The sequence below is a fragment of the Phodopus roborovskii genome, unplaced genomic scaffold (assembly GCF_943737965.1).
Source record: "Phodopus roborovskii unplaced genomic scaffold, PHOROB, whole genome shotgun sequence".
In the NCBI taxonomy this organism is placed as follows: Eukaryota; Metazoa; Chordata; class Mammalia; order Rodentia; family Cricetidae; genus Phodopus; species Phodopus roborovskii.
The window spans coordinates 19,044,379-19,059,419 of NW_026126410.1; the positions used below are offsets into that span (position 1 = coordinate 19,044,379).

At 35.3% G+C, this 15,041-nt stretch overlaps 1 protein-coding gene across 1 annotated transcript in view; it reads left to right on the forward strand.

The window, feature by feature from the left end:
* Rictor (RPTOR independent companion of MTOR complex 2) overlaps window positions 1-15,041 on the forward strand; it is a 101,841-nt gene that overhangs the window by 50,410 nt on the left and 36,390 nt on the right. Inside the window, exons 7-11 of the mRNA XM_051182506.1 lie at window positions 1,885-2,011; window positions 5,357-5,526; window positions 9,927-9,994; window positions 10,742-10,809; window positions 13,794-13,876. Of these exons, the coding sequence (XP_051038463.1) occupies window positions 1,885-2,011; window positions 5,357-5,526; window positions 9,927-9,994; window positions 10,742-10,809; window positions 13,794-13,876 (516 nt within the window). The remainder of the gene's footprint in view (window positions 1-1,884; window positions 2,012-5,356; window positions 5,527-9,926; window positions 9,995-10,741; window positions 10,810-13,793; window positions 13,877-15,041) is intronic.

Genomic DNA, 15,041 nt, shown 5'->3' on the forward strand with positions numbered 1-15,041 from the left:
ATATAAACAAACTGAAAAAAGAAAACCACATGGTCATCTCCCTAGATGCTGAAAAAGCCTTCGACAAAATCCAACACCCTTTCGTGATAAAGGTCTTAGAGAGATCAGGGATAACAGGAACATAACTAAACATAATAAAAGCAATATACACTAAACCAACAGCCAATATCAAACTGAATGGAGAGAAGCTTAAGGCAATTCCTCTAAAATCAGGGACAAGACAAGGCTGCCCTCTCTCTCCATATCTCTTCAATATTGTACTTGAAGTTCTAGCTAAAGCAATAAGACAACAAAAGGACATCAAGGGGATCCAAATTGGAAAGGAAGAAGTCAAACTTTCTCTATTTGCAGATGATATGTTAGTTTACATAAGCAACCCAAAAAACTCTACCAGGGAATTTCTACAGCTGATAAACACCTTCAGCAAACTAGCAGGATACAAGATAAACTCAAAAAAGTCAGTAGCCCTACTATATACAGACAACAAAGGGGTTGAGAAAGAAATCAGAGAAGCATCACCCTTTACAATAGCCACAAATAACTTAAAGTATCTTGGGGTGACACTTACCAAACAAGTGAAAGACCTATATAGCAAATTGGGAGCATGAGGGAGGGAGGGAGGAGGGAAATAGGAGGGGGAAGAGTGGAGGAGAACTTAAGGGGTCAGGAAGATCAGGGAGCCAAGGGACGACTAGAGAAAGAGAACAAGAAAAGAGATAACTGAATATTTGGACATTTTATATGCATACAAACATATTTGAAAAACCTAGCTTCTTTTAACTGTAGGGTAACTTATAGTCCATGAATAATTAAGGAATCCTTAAGTTACTTTCCCTTCTCTTTTACCTATCTCATTTATTTGAAGGGATTTTATTTGGCTTTTTTTCCTCAGTGTCTCTGATCTTCTCTCTGGTATTCCTTTCTAGCTTTGTCATATATATTTTCTATATGTATGACTGTTCCTACTCCTTTCTTTTTCTCACTAAGTTCTACTAGTGCTGGCACTTGCTGCCCAAACATTAGTTCAGATTTCCGGTAAAAAGTTGAATATAGTGGCTCCCAGTGTTGGAGAAAGGGTAATAAGGCAGATCCCTGGAGTTCTTGGTTAACTAGCTTAGCTAAGTCAGTAAGCTACAGGTTCATTGAGAGACCCTGTCTCAAACCATAATATGGAGAGTATGGAGAGTTACTGAGGAAAAGGTCAACATTGGCCTCAGGCTTCCATATACTGGGGCATGTGTATACACACACACACACACACACACACACACACACACACACACACACACACACACATTGGCCTCAGGCTTCCATACACTGGGGCTTGTACACACACACACTTTTTCATGTATCAACAAAAGATTCTGGATTAGTCAGCCTATCTTTTGGCATAGCAACAAATAATGATAGCTAAAGATTATTGACTAGATGAGGTTCAGATCAGTTTGATCAGGAGGGAGGAGCAAAGGTAAGTAAGTGGCAGGGGTATGGTTATGATGCAGCAGCACAGTTATATGTCCACCACTGTTCATGTCACTGAGCTGCATGATGAACACTGAGGAGCTGTGTAAGATGCCATTTCTATTCTGGAGGGACCTAGAATCTTAGAAACAATCTTGGTGAACAACTACTTTAGTTTTATTATTAGTAAAGAATCAGGAACATTTCCATAGTAATTATTGCTAATATTTACTGTTAGTTATAATAATAGAGATCCTTGTGATTAAAACAATTCTTTGGGATGACCATGCAAAGCTGAATGCTAAAATTGGTGCCTCAGTCTTACGACAATTTTGTGCCCTTAACTATCTCCATCTGAATAAAATAAGATTTAAATTGTACTAAAAAGTAAATGACTTATCTTCTGATTCTTCTCTGTTACAGATGATTACTGTGAATGCTTCCTTGTTTCCTAGTTCTGTGGCCAACTCATTAATTGCAGTTGGAAATGATGGACTTCAGGAAAGAGACAGAATGGTCCGGGCATGCATTGCCATTATCTGTGAACTAGGTCAGAATTTTCTTGAAACAGTGAAGTGTTTTATAAAGTACATGTAACATTCCACAATGTTTTTAAAAGAAAAATGCTTTAGTTATTGCTGTAAAAATAGGAAAATGTTTCTGATAGGAAAGTATAATATTTAATAATTTAAAATTCATATTATTATTGTATAAATGTTCAGATATATTATTATGAAATTTGATTATCTGTAATCTAGTAGTAATAATAATAATGAAATCTAGTCTAGCCCTCTGACATTGATGATAACTATATCTTGACATGGATAAAGTAATAGTCTACAGTGCAAAATATGAATTCTGATAAAACCCTTTTGATTACAGATCAGAGATTAGAGTAAAAAAAGAGAGAGTAAAAACATGAATGGGTATTTATCTGGGCATTGAGGGAAGTAAATTTTGAATTATCAAATAAATCATACATGGATTTTAGTAGCTACAGAGTTTAAGGAACCAAAAAAATGACTGTTGGCAGATCAAACAAATAAACTAACAAGTGTAAAGTAAAATAGTAAACACAAATAATACTCCAATACCTACATGGCTAATTTGTAAAATTTAATCTCAGTTGTTATCAGTAGAATATAATTTTAAGTAACAAGGTGATGACTTTTTCGTTTCTATTACCAAAAGTATAAATTTTGGACATCACATTTACTCTTGGGATAATAAATTAATAAAGCTTTAAGATATGACAAACAATAACCACAGAAGACTTAAGCATTTTCCTTAATACCTGCTGTAGAAACAAAATCAGAAATATGATTACAATAATTATGAAAATTGTAAAATTTTACAAAATACCCATATATTAGATGTCTAGAAAACTATATTGATTGATGTTTATCATAAAGTGAAGCAAAGTGTAAATGGGTGAGCAAACAGAGTAAGGAAGAAGGGAAATAAATGCCCAACAGGACTACAGGTAGGGTTCAAACAATGATAAAATTACAATTTATTATTAGGATGCAAGGTAGATTGCTCACCCTTAAGTTATACTAGTTGGAAGAAGAAAGCATTGAAGTATACACTTTAACTTTGGAAAACTCCAAATTCTGAATTAGTAAAAGAGAAGAATATAATAGAAGTTCTTTTAAACAAGTTTTTTTTTTTTTTTTTAACATATATGCTTGAAAACTCACTGAAAGAAATGGGTTTTTAAAATAAATGTTAGTATCCTGTCACACAAAAGTACAATGTGTGCTAAATCAAAACTCAAAAGTGTGATTGTAGATACTGGTGGCACGATTGGCTCTAAAAACGTTATTACATACTTTTATAAAATAATAAACTAAAGGAGCACATTATATCTAGAAACCTTTAGGTACTTAGAAGGCTACTTCCTTGACAGCCTACAATAGAAATCACAAATGTTTTACAGACAAAAATACTTTGCTGAATGCCAGTGCCTGGCATACCTGAAGAGCTATACTTAGGGTAAAGTAACGTGTAGTTATTAAAGTGCTACTGAGAACAGAGCAGGAACTCATCTTAAAAGTCATTCACATACAACCAAAGACATCATGAGGACACTTTTGAAAAGAACTATGGAAGAGGAAGGAGGATTCCTATTGACTCAACACTTCACGCTAACCTTTTTGTAGGGGTATACATGATGTGTGTGTGTACATACATGTAAAGGGCAGAGGTCGGTAGCCATCATTTTCCTTAGTCATCTTGCACCTTTTGCTTTGAGACAACTTAGTACACATTGTTTAAAACTTTTAACCATGTTAGCAATAAAGTAATAAATGAAATTTAAATATAGAAGCCAGCTAGTTGTCACTATAAACATATATTGGAAAAACTGAATCCAGTGAAGAAATGACCTGTGAGTTTTCTATGGTGGAATCATGTGAAAATTGAAATTTGATATATTACAGAAGTAATCAAAACAGATTAAACATAAGAAATATGTAGGAAATATGGTGGTATGTATATATGCAATAGTTTTGAGTGTGTCCAGTTGAGTTTCAGGAAGGTCCAGTTAAGGGACATATAGACTGAGAACATCGATGACAGTGGAGGGAGCACAGTGGGACTTATGACGTACTTGAGTCCTACACTGAGCAGTCTTGGCAGTCGGTGTAACTGTTTAGATATCATTGACCCATGCCATCAAGATCTGTGAACCGTGGTTCTGTGTGATTTCCTAGTTCTAAAATTATCCGGGGGAATAGACGTGACAGAAGAAACTATAGAAAGATTTTGTTAAAAAAATATATATATGTGAAGGAGAATGGAAACTTTCTTTTATACTATTTTTAGGAATTATTAATATCACCCCCCTCCCCCCCCCCCCCCCACACACACACACCGGGTTTTTCTGTAGCTATGGAGACTGTCTTGGAACTTGCTGTATATACCAGGCTGAACTGAAAGAGATCCTCCTGCCTCTGCCTCCCAAGTGCTGGGATTAAAGGCAAGTGTCACCACTGCACGGCTGTCAGTCTCATTTTTTAAGAGAAAAACATTTTTAAAAAGTTGCAGATCCTATTTTGAAAACCATGTTGGCGTGTAATTAAGAATAAATACCAAAGTTCGGCAAGTTAAACACATACCTGTCATCTCTATCCTTTGGAGACAGAGCCAGTAAAATACCAAGTTCAGAGCCAGCTTGCAAATAAGCAACCCTGTTTTCAAAAAAGGAAGAAAAAAGTATAAAAATCAATTTGGGAAAAATGCTGGTATTATTAGTAAAAAATTTGTGGGAAAAATTGAGTTTATTATCTCAGTGAATCTCAACTTCATGACAGAATGAAACAAATGGAACTTAATCTATAAAGATATATACATGTTGGTCTCACATGTGGTGATAGACACCTGTTCTCCAAGCATTCAGGAATCAGGTAGAAGAGTGTGAGACTGCCTGAGCGCTGTGGTTACTTTTAAGTCACTGCTTCCAAAACAAGGTCCACAACAAAAAGCACACAGTAGGTTCAAGGAACAGTCTTCAGTGTCCAAAGTGAGTTTTTCATCTTACAGTTCAAAGGCTTTTATGTGTATGTTTGCATGCATGTGTGCTTTTTTTTATAAAAGTAAATAATATATACCACTTGAAGCAAAATTTAAAATAAATCCTGTAAAGGAGCTAATGTCTCCACAGTAAAATGAACTCATAGGTTCGAAGAATATGACAACGTTAAAGGCATTTTAACATTTTAAAAATCAGGCTTGGGGAAAAGGTAGTAAATGACTCTTAGCTGATATCTTTTATTTGTAAATATAGTTAATAAGAAATTTTTCAAATCCAAAAGGAAACTTGTAAGATTTAAGTAAAAGTTTAGGTTTTAAATACTTAGTGCTGTGAATATAATTAGTTTTTCTTTCATTTTAGCACTTCAGAACCCAGAGGTGGTAGCCCTTCGAGGCGGACTAAACACCATCCTGAAAAATGTGATTGATTGCCAATTAAGTCGGATAAATGAGGCCCTCATTACTACAATCTTGCACCTTCTTAATCATCCAAAGACCCGACAGTATGTGCGAGCTGATGTAGAATTAGAGGTAGGCACTTTTAGTGTTTCTAATTTAAAAGACAGTTCTTAAAAAAAATAGCTATTTAATGTGTATGGGGATTTTTGCCTTCATGAATGGCTGTGCACCATATGTGTACAGTGCCCACAGAGGCTAGAAGAGGGCATCAGAACCCCAAGAACTGGAGTTGCAGGTGCTTGTAAGGTGCCATGAGGGTGCTGGGAATCGAACTTGGGTCCTCTGGAAGTGTAGTCAATGCTCTTAACCACCTAGCCTTCTCTCTAACCCTAAATACAAGTTTAAATACATAACCTTACTTTGAAATTTTGAAATAGTAGACTTTAAGTGCTACCTTAGTAATCTAACCTGTGTTAGTTTGGTTTATTATCATTCTATGTAGTTACTTAATTAGTAATGACTTAAAAATGTTGTTATCAAGAATATTTCAGCAACATGCAAAATAGTTCATTTTTTATTAGCTTTAAGAAGTTTCTTGAGAAAACTAAAGGATGGATAAGATTACACTAAAACATATTTATATAAGAAATGTTAATATTGTTTATCTTATGCTGATTATGTTGCTTATTCATTAATACCAAAATTTTCTAACATACGAACCATATTGAGGGCTAAAGAGATGGTATAGAGGGTAAAACCCTTAATATGTAACTTGACAGCCTGAGTGTTATCCTGGGGCTCATAAATGCTGGGTGTGGCTCAGTTCTGTGACCCCAGCATTTCTGGAGAAGCACAAGAAGTGGCTGGAATCTCCTGTAGGAAAAGTGAGCAGAAACAGCAAGAAGAATCCACCTCTGGAATAAGACGAAGGAAATAATAGACTCCCCAAAGGTGTCCTCCAGCATCCACATGCACAGTATGGCACATGTACACCCATACTCACGTGTGCGCACAGGTGCATACACATGTACAGACTACTAAATAATACAAAACAACAAAAAGCACTTTGTTTGGCACTATCTCTAATGAATCTATCTTTTAAAACATAAAAAATATGATACATGTAAAATATTTTACTAATCCAGGTATAATTTTCTTTTTCATTATCTAAAGCAGTAAAGTTACTATATACTTCTTGTTATAAGGTGGTATTAACTGAGGATGGAGGCACCTGACTATAATCCTAGCATTCATGAGGCAGAGGAGGAGTCATGGGAGTTAGAGGCCAGCCAGGGCTGCTGGTGAGACAGCATCAGACAGAGCAGCTATCACACAGTTAGATCTTAACAGTTTGTTTTGTTGTCTGTTGAAGAGCATCCAAAATTAGTTTAAATCAAGGATTTAAGTATAAAATCTACAATTTAAAATTGTTTATTTCTAATTATTCTTACCATTTTAGGGAAGGAGCCTTATAAATGCAGTTCTGATTTTATTAGGATTTTTCTCCTTTTTCCCTCCCTCTCTTCTCCCTCTGCCTCCCCCTTCCCTCCTGTAATGGGGTCTTGCTGTGATCCCTGGGCTGGTCTCCATATTGTAGGCTCCCACCTCAGCTCGCCATGTAGCTGGATATATAGGCAGCACCAACATTCTTGGCATTAGGACTGTTTGTAAGAACATTACAGATGATAAAACATCATTATCATTACTAAGAAATGTAATAAGCACCATAGTTTATTAATTTTTTTAATGTATTATTCATTGGAATCCCATGCCAGCGGGTATTACTGATCTCCCATAGAATGCTTAGCTTTAATCTTTAGCAACTATAATAATTAATATTAAAAATTGAAGGTTTTATATTTAAAGTAAGGAAATGACTCAAAGAAGGTAGTAGTATAGGCTCTTTTTAATTCTATACATTATAAAGCAAACTAGCAAATCTTTATGTAAATGAAAATAGCCTGCAAAAACTATGGTGTGTTTTTAAATAATCTATATTTTATGGTTACAGCCATAAACATCTTTTTCCTTTAATAAGATGTCACCTCAGTGGCACAGAGCCGGAGAGGGCGGACTTTAGGCTGTACAAGTTCTGTTTGGGTGGTAATAACATAGTTCAGTGGGGAGAGCAGAGCACCAGGCTATTATACTAGGTTGCGTGTAAGTTTACCCTATGACCTTGCTAAACTTCATGGCTTTGGGCAAGTTGTTTAGCATCTTTTGACTTATATTTTTCATAGGTAAAATGAAGAACAAGGGTTTCAGAGTTAAAAAATAATTTTGAAAGTTAAGTATTCTAAAAAAATAAACCTTTCCCTCCACCCCTCCACCCCCAGAGGGTTTTCTTGTGGCTTTTGGAGCTTGTAGACCAGGCTGGTCTCAAACGCACAGAGATCCATCTTCCTCTGCTTCCCAAGTGCTGGGATTAAACACATGCATCACCACTACTTGACCTAAATAACAAATCTTAACAATACTAACTACAGTAGTTGGCAGCCACACAAGCTTACATTAAGTTATATGCATTTCCTCTATGTTCTGTTCTACATAAATGTGTTACATAGTTTTTCACATGTAGAAAGTACTGACTTCCTTAGCTGTTTATCATTGTCTTCTATCTTCACCACTGTATCTTCATTGTGGAATCAGTTAAGAGAATGTAATCTTTTTAATACAACGTACTGATTTTGTTTTCATTCTAAATCAATACCTTTTCTATAAAGAACTACTTACAGTATAGAGATATAGTAGATATAGAGATGTCTCTGTTGCCAGACATCATCTCCCTCTTGTTAAAAATAGATGTGTGGTTAATTTAAAATTTTGTGTCTCAATATTTAGTATACTGTGGTATTCATTTGTGGTGAATTTATACAAGTTCTTATGTAACCGCTTGCTTACGTTTTCTTGGACAATTTACTATTCTGGGAAATTCACATATGCTTTCTTGAGATCAGAAAATCAAGAGCCTTTGGTGGGTTTGTAGTGCTAAAATAACAAATTGGATAACTTGTAACTAATCTCCTATTCTTGACATTTACCAGATTTCCAGAGTTGTTGGAATAGATAAAGATCTCAGTTTAAACATACAAAATATAGTCTTAAATATCATTCTTAGGAAAGTACATGCCTTTGATCCCAGTACTTGGGAGACAGAGGCAGGTAGACCTCTTTGTGTTCTAGACCACCCTGGTCTACATAGTGAATTCCAGATCAACCAAGGCTACATATTGAAAACCTTGTCTTTAAAAAAAGGAAATCTTTTTTAAAGTCCTATTCTCATTGCTATGGATTAAATAAAAACACATATGTTCTATTGAAAACACTGACAGAATATATTAGGATGACAGCACAGACAGATATACTTAGTTTTATTAGAATTACAGTGTAACTTCTGTTTAACATAGTCACTGTAATTGGATGATTAGCTGCTTTCATCCATCAGCAGGGAAGAAAAGATCAATCACCTCTGTTGGGAGAAAGCATCAGATAATTCTTTTTATAAAATGACTGTGTGGAACATTCATTCAGTCAGAATTTTCTAGTCACAGATGGGCTGGTTGGCTCAGTGTATGAGGTGCTTGGTGAAAGCACAGGAACCTGACTTAGCATGCCTCGCACCCACATGAATGGTGGAATGTGCCAGAGACACAAACAGGTGAAACCTGGGGGCTCAGTGCCTTCTGAGATTGCATAATAGTGGTCTCCAGGTTCATTAGGAGGCTACCTCAGAAAATAAGGTGGAAAAGCACGTCTGCTTGCACAGACACGTCAATTCCCATACTTGCACACACATATGATTTCTATTCATGCAAAAAGACATGGTCACATTACTGAAAACCCAAAAGAAAAACATGTCTTAGAACTTGCTCAGGTATAATCCAGATAGAAAGAAAAGACTTTATGTTAACCATAGTTAATTTATTCTGGAAACTGTAAGTAAAAATATGAAGATTTTTTTCATATAATTAGACACACAAAATGAGCCAAATGGAATTTCTACTGTGAAAAATATATCTTGAATTCAGGATTCTATGGGATTAAGATTTCATTGTGGACAAGGAGATGTCAGTAGGAATCTACTACATTTTGCAAATAGAACATAAAAGAAAATAAGTTGTTAGGCACTCCATCATAATACTTTTAAATCCAGATCACATAACCTCTTAAGAACAACTTGAGAAGAAGAAAGCAACAGAAAGACACATTGCTTCAAAGAACAGATCTGACAGCAGAAATGGAAATGGCAGGGAGCACCATAATGAGTGCTCCAGGAAGAGGACTGCCAACCCAGTCCAGAAACACATTCATGCCTGTGCCTTCTTCGTTTTAGATACATATTATTCCTTAAAGAATTACAAATTCATTTTGTACCTAAAATCACACTGCATTTTAAAAATGAATTTGAAGAACAAATATCTGAAAGTTACTTCACTTTAAAGATACAGAGAAATGGAATTAATTTTGTCTTATAGAGAAAAATAACTTTTATAATAAAAATTCTTTGTACTTCTCTTTCCTTTTCAAATTAGCGAATTTTAGCCCCCTATACTGATTTCCACTACAGACACAGTCCAGATACAGCTGAAGGACAGCTCAAGTAAGTGCCATGTGTTTCTAGGGCATGGGGCGTCTGTGTGAGCTGTGTTTACACTGAGGTCTGCAGAGCTAGGGGAGCGGGAGTAGAAGAGAATGTCCTATCTCACAGCTTATGTTGCATTCTACATAGTACAAATTAAATGAAAGTTTGAGAAATGTAAATGTTAATTTGTGGTCTCCAAATTTCTACAGTACTGGATTCATCTTATTTAGTAACTGATGACTGCAGATTTCTTAGCGTGCTGTGTAGGAAAGCTGAAGAGAATGCAGGTTGTCAAGCTTTCTTGGTAGGCCCCCTGCATCCTTGCTCCAGGGTGCTTCCTCAGCTGGCTGTGCTCATTTGAAGCACATACCAGGAGTAGATTCATAACTTAGTTATAATCATGGTGTACATTTTATTTGTTCATTGGTTTATTTATTTTTGCCTTACTGTGTTCTTTGGCTAGCCAGGAACCTGCTATGTAGCCTGGTCTTACCTTGACCCTACAGCAATTCTGTCTCTGTCTCTTGAATGCTGAGATCTCTGATATGTGCTGCCACACCTGGCTTATGTTGTCAACTTTATGCCGATAGTCGAGTAATTGGCTTTAGAATAACCTTGCCTTTTTCAAAACCTCATGTTTTGATTTCAAGTGTAAATGTTTAATATTAATGATGGATTTTGCTCTGATGTATTATTACCAGCAAAAAAAACCACCTCAGTTTAAATCTTGTGGCTTTACTAATTCCTCTCCCCCACCCCCAACAGAGAAGACAGAGAAGCACGATTTCTAGCCAGTAAAATGGGAATCATTGCGACATTCCGCTCATGGGCAGGTAGGTTCTGTCTGTTGCTCAGTGACATCAAAGAATAAACCTTACTTGGCTTTTCAAATTTTTAATTATGTTATCATCTATTTTAAATACAAGTGTAGTTTTACGTTAATGAAATTATAACTAAGGAGATTTACACAGAATGATTAAAACAGTGAAGGAAGTTTATAATAAGTAGGATATTGCATTCTGTATATACACACTCATTATAATTGGAAGTCACTGCAGTAATGTTGCATTACTGCAGTGCATTATTTAGTCATTTTAAGAAAAATCCAGCATAATTTACATTCCTGAAGAAGATTCCCAAAGTAAAAGACAAAACTTGTGTGACGTATGTTTTGTTCAAGCTTCTTACTTAAACATGCTGTACTTTGGAGTATAAAACATTTTTTTTTTTTTCGTAAAGTAATATGGCCTTTCACTTTTTTTTTTTTTTTTTTGGCAGTGATTACCTTAATTTCACAGTATTACTGTAAAGAGAGCTTATAAAGGAATGTTAGCCATAAGCAGAATAAGGAAACTTATTTAAATACTACCTTACAAATATCTTTTCCATACAAATATTTATCCTAGCCAGCAGGCTTTAGCTAGTGTGTTTCCAGTGTGCTTCATCCTACTTGGTACCTAACTGAAAATCTTGCCTTACTTACTGGGTTTACCTTCATGTGCAGCTGAAAGGTGGTTATGTGGACCTAAGAGTAAAAATAGCATTGTTCAAAACTTATTATAATTCATTACCTACCAAAAGTAGGTAATGTATTTTAAAATTAAGATTTATATAGTTTCTACCTCTACAATCTGAAATGTTTAAGAATCTGGCATTAGCATCATGTGGTGAGAATGATAGCCTGCGTAATCTAGTCTTTTTTTCCTCTAGAGTTAATTTGGGAGTTTGTTACCATGTTCTCATCTAGTCCTAATCACCTATCAGAAACTACCAACATGCATTTGGGACCTTGGTTTCTGGCATCTAGTCATTGAGGTCCCTCAAGCTGAAAAGTGTAGAGCAGTTCATCACTAACACCCAGGTCCTCTTTTCACATAAGACACACCAAGGTTCACCATCTTTACCCATACTCCTGGATGGTTTTGTTATCTGTCATTAAATGTCCTCAGTTATCCCTCAGCTTAACCATGGTTAGGGCCATTTCTGTTTTTCAAAAACACATTGCACTGTGCTTTGACTACCAAGATAGCCTAAATGCTCACTCCTCCAACTTTCCTTCTAGACTCAACTCTCACTAACAATCTCTCTTTAAAATTCACTTCATACATTCTTACTAAAAGACTTTCTCCTAATTCCCTTATATTGATTTGTGACTAGAAACTTTAAACATTACATGCTTTCTACCCTCTATTGGATTAATAAAAATAATACCATTTCAAGCTACAACCTTAAAAATAAGTTTCTTACATAATGTTTAGAGTCAATGGCAGCATTTATGAATTAAGTAAAGTTCTGCAGTGTTAATTCTATGACAGATTTCAAGTTCCACATAAGTGATGGAGCAGTAACTTCACCAGCATAGATTTTCAACAAGTGTCAGCAGCCTTTTTCCTTTGTTAGCATAGAGGAAGGTTTATACCCCTTATAATGATCTCTGGCTTCTGAAACTACTGTCAGATATCAAATTGTGAGAACTGTACTTCAAGAACTTAAGCTCTTAATTCTGCTTGCTATGTTTAACTTGAATTTTAATTATAAGTCTAAAGAGAAATTACAGATTATTTATTCATATAGACATACGCATTGAGCATCCTTAACATGAAATCCAAAATGCTACAATATTTGAGATTTTTTTTGAGCAGGGCATGTATGTGACCTTATGTGATTAGTTGCAGTCATAACACAAGAACGTTGTGTTCCAGGATATGTACATGAAGTATATGTGAAATATAAATGACTTTATGTTGGGTCCATACCTGAGTTATCCCATGATACATGCAGGTATTCTGACATTTGGCGGGGGCGGGGGGAGGAACTGATTTTAAGAACTTTTGTTAATGGATACTCGGACATTGTAGTTGTGACAGAGTGCTTCAGAGTTGTGTGACTGTTCAAAAACAGCATTTTAATATAAAACGTTTGAAAGAATTTTGAAAACTGCAGTGGTTAGCATGCATTCCCACTATGTAGATTCTGTCTCCACTATCTGTGTGTCAGGCGGAGCCTCCCTCTGTGTCTCTGTCAACACATCTGAGTCTCTGTTGATGTACCATGAAGAATCTCGCAGATGCCTGCATTCTTAAATCCTGGGAGACTCATGGTTAGCTGCTCAGTACAAGTGTATTGTTGTGCACTGTCATCGGCCTGTGAGAGCTCAGTTGCTCTGCATCCTTTTCAGTGTTTGTTGTGCAGACTTTGGTGTTAGCTCTCTTAATGCAATGTAGTGGTTCTCTCACTGATGCATTTTGAATTTCATTATAATGATATTGAGCATTTTATACTTGCTTATCATCTGTTTACATATCTGTTGTGACATAAAATCTTAGTATGTTCACCATTCTGTTAAACTCTTTGATCTATGGATTTTATTTGGAATATGTTACTTATTCTCTTATGTGCATTCAGTTGATTTTAGAAATGAGTTTGACAAAATTTTTTTAAACTATAGGTAGGGAAAATACCTCTCTCTGTCTCTCTCTTGTCTCTATCTCTATGTCTCTGTCTGTCTCTGTCTCTCTCTCTCTTTCTCCCCCCCCCATGTTCTTACTCCCAGAGAAGCATTCATTTATAGCCACCTTGGTGTTCATCAGTTTTTAGATATGAAGTAGAAATTGATGAGGAATTTAGGTGATGAAATTAATGGCCATTTCCAATTAATGGGGTAGTCTGAGATTTGGTGCCCTTTAGCTATATGATATCAATTATAATGATATTTATAATATTATTAGTATAATATTACTTGAAAAATAATTACAGATTTTTGTCATGACATATTATTGTAGAATTTCTTATTTTTTTAAACTTTTATCCTCCTTAGGTATTATTAATTTATGTAAACCTGGGAACTCTGGGATCCAGTCTCTAATTGGAATACTTTGCATACCAAATATGGAAATAAGGGTAAGTAACAGTTATTGTAATTCTTACATGCCTCCCTTAAAGTTTACATTAGCTACTGGAGAAAGGGCTCACTATTAAGAGTAGTCTGTGTCCTGCTCTTGCAGAAGACTCAGGCCAGGTTCCCAGCACATACGTCATACCTACCTGTAGTTGTGGTGTCAGTCTAATGCCTCTGGCCTCTAGTCATCTGCACTCATATGCACATATGCAGAATTTTCAGAAGTTTTGGGTGAAGTTTTCAAGGTGCTAATTTTTATTTGAGAGCATTTTTCAGTACATGAGTATTTAATAGTATGAATACGACTTAATATGTGAAACACTTAAAATACTGTTAGGAGTGACAGCCTTATTAAACTTGAGTTAAAATATAAATTATTAAAATAATTCAGATAAACAGAAGAGTGTTCTTATTTTAAAAGAATCAAACAGAAATATAATAATTAAAAAGTAAAGGTGTTACAATCAGGTTTTCCCTGCCGGTCTGGTCCCACAGCCATGCCAGTCCCAAATAACACATAGAGAGGCTATATTAGATATAATTTTGTTGGCCTATTACTAGCATTTTTTATTGGCTAGCTTTGTCTTAAATATTAACCCATTTTTATTAACCTAAGTATTACCATGTGGTCTTATCTTACCAGAGAGAGAGCCTGGACCTCTGTTCTCTTTAAGTCTCTACGTGGTGACTCCTTACTACTTCCTCCTCTTTTCTCCTAGTCTCCTAGTTCCGCCTATCTTGCTTTCCTATTGGCCAACAGTGCTTTATTCATTAACCAATAAGAGAAACATATTTACAAAATGACATCTCCCATCATAGATGTATTATTTATGTAGTCATGCTTTGTAATTTATACATTTTTGATATCATGCTACCATGTTTTTATTTCAAAGATGGTAGTTTTCATAAGTTACTTATGTGTTTTTATTAGATATATTCCTAAGGTATTATAATTAGGACATTTTTATTAAGAAGCCAAAACCAAATTGAATGTGGAAGGAAAGATAATTTAACTCCTAAGTTATCCTTTTCTTTAATGTTTCTGTTTTAACTTTGTTTCTCCATTTTACCTCCTAGTTCTTTTAAATGAACCATTCCCGTAGCTGGAAAAAAACTAAGAAAACATTGTCTAGGTGTGCCACCACTTACAATGTGAAATAAAGTACT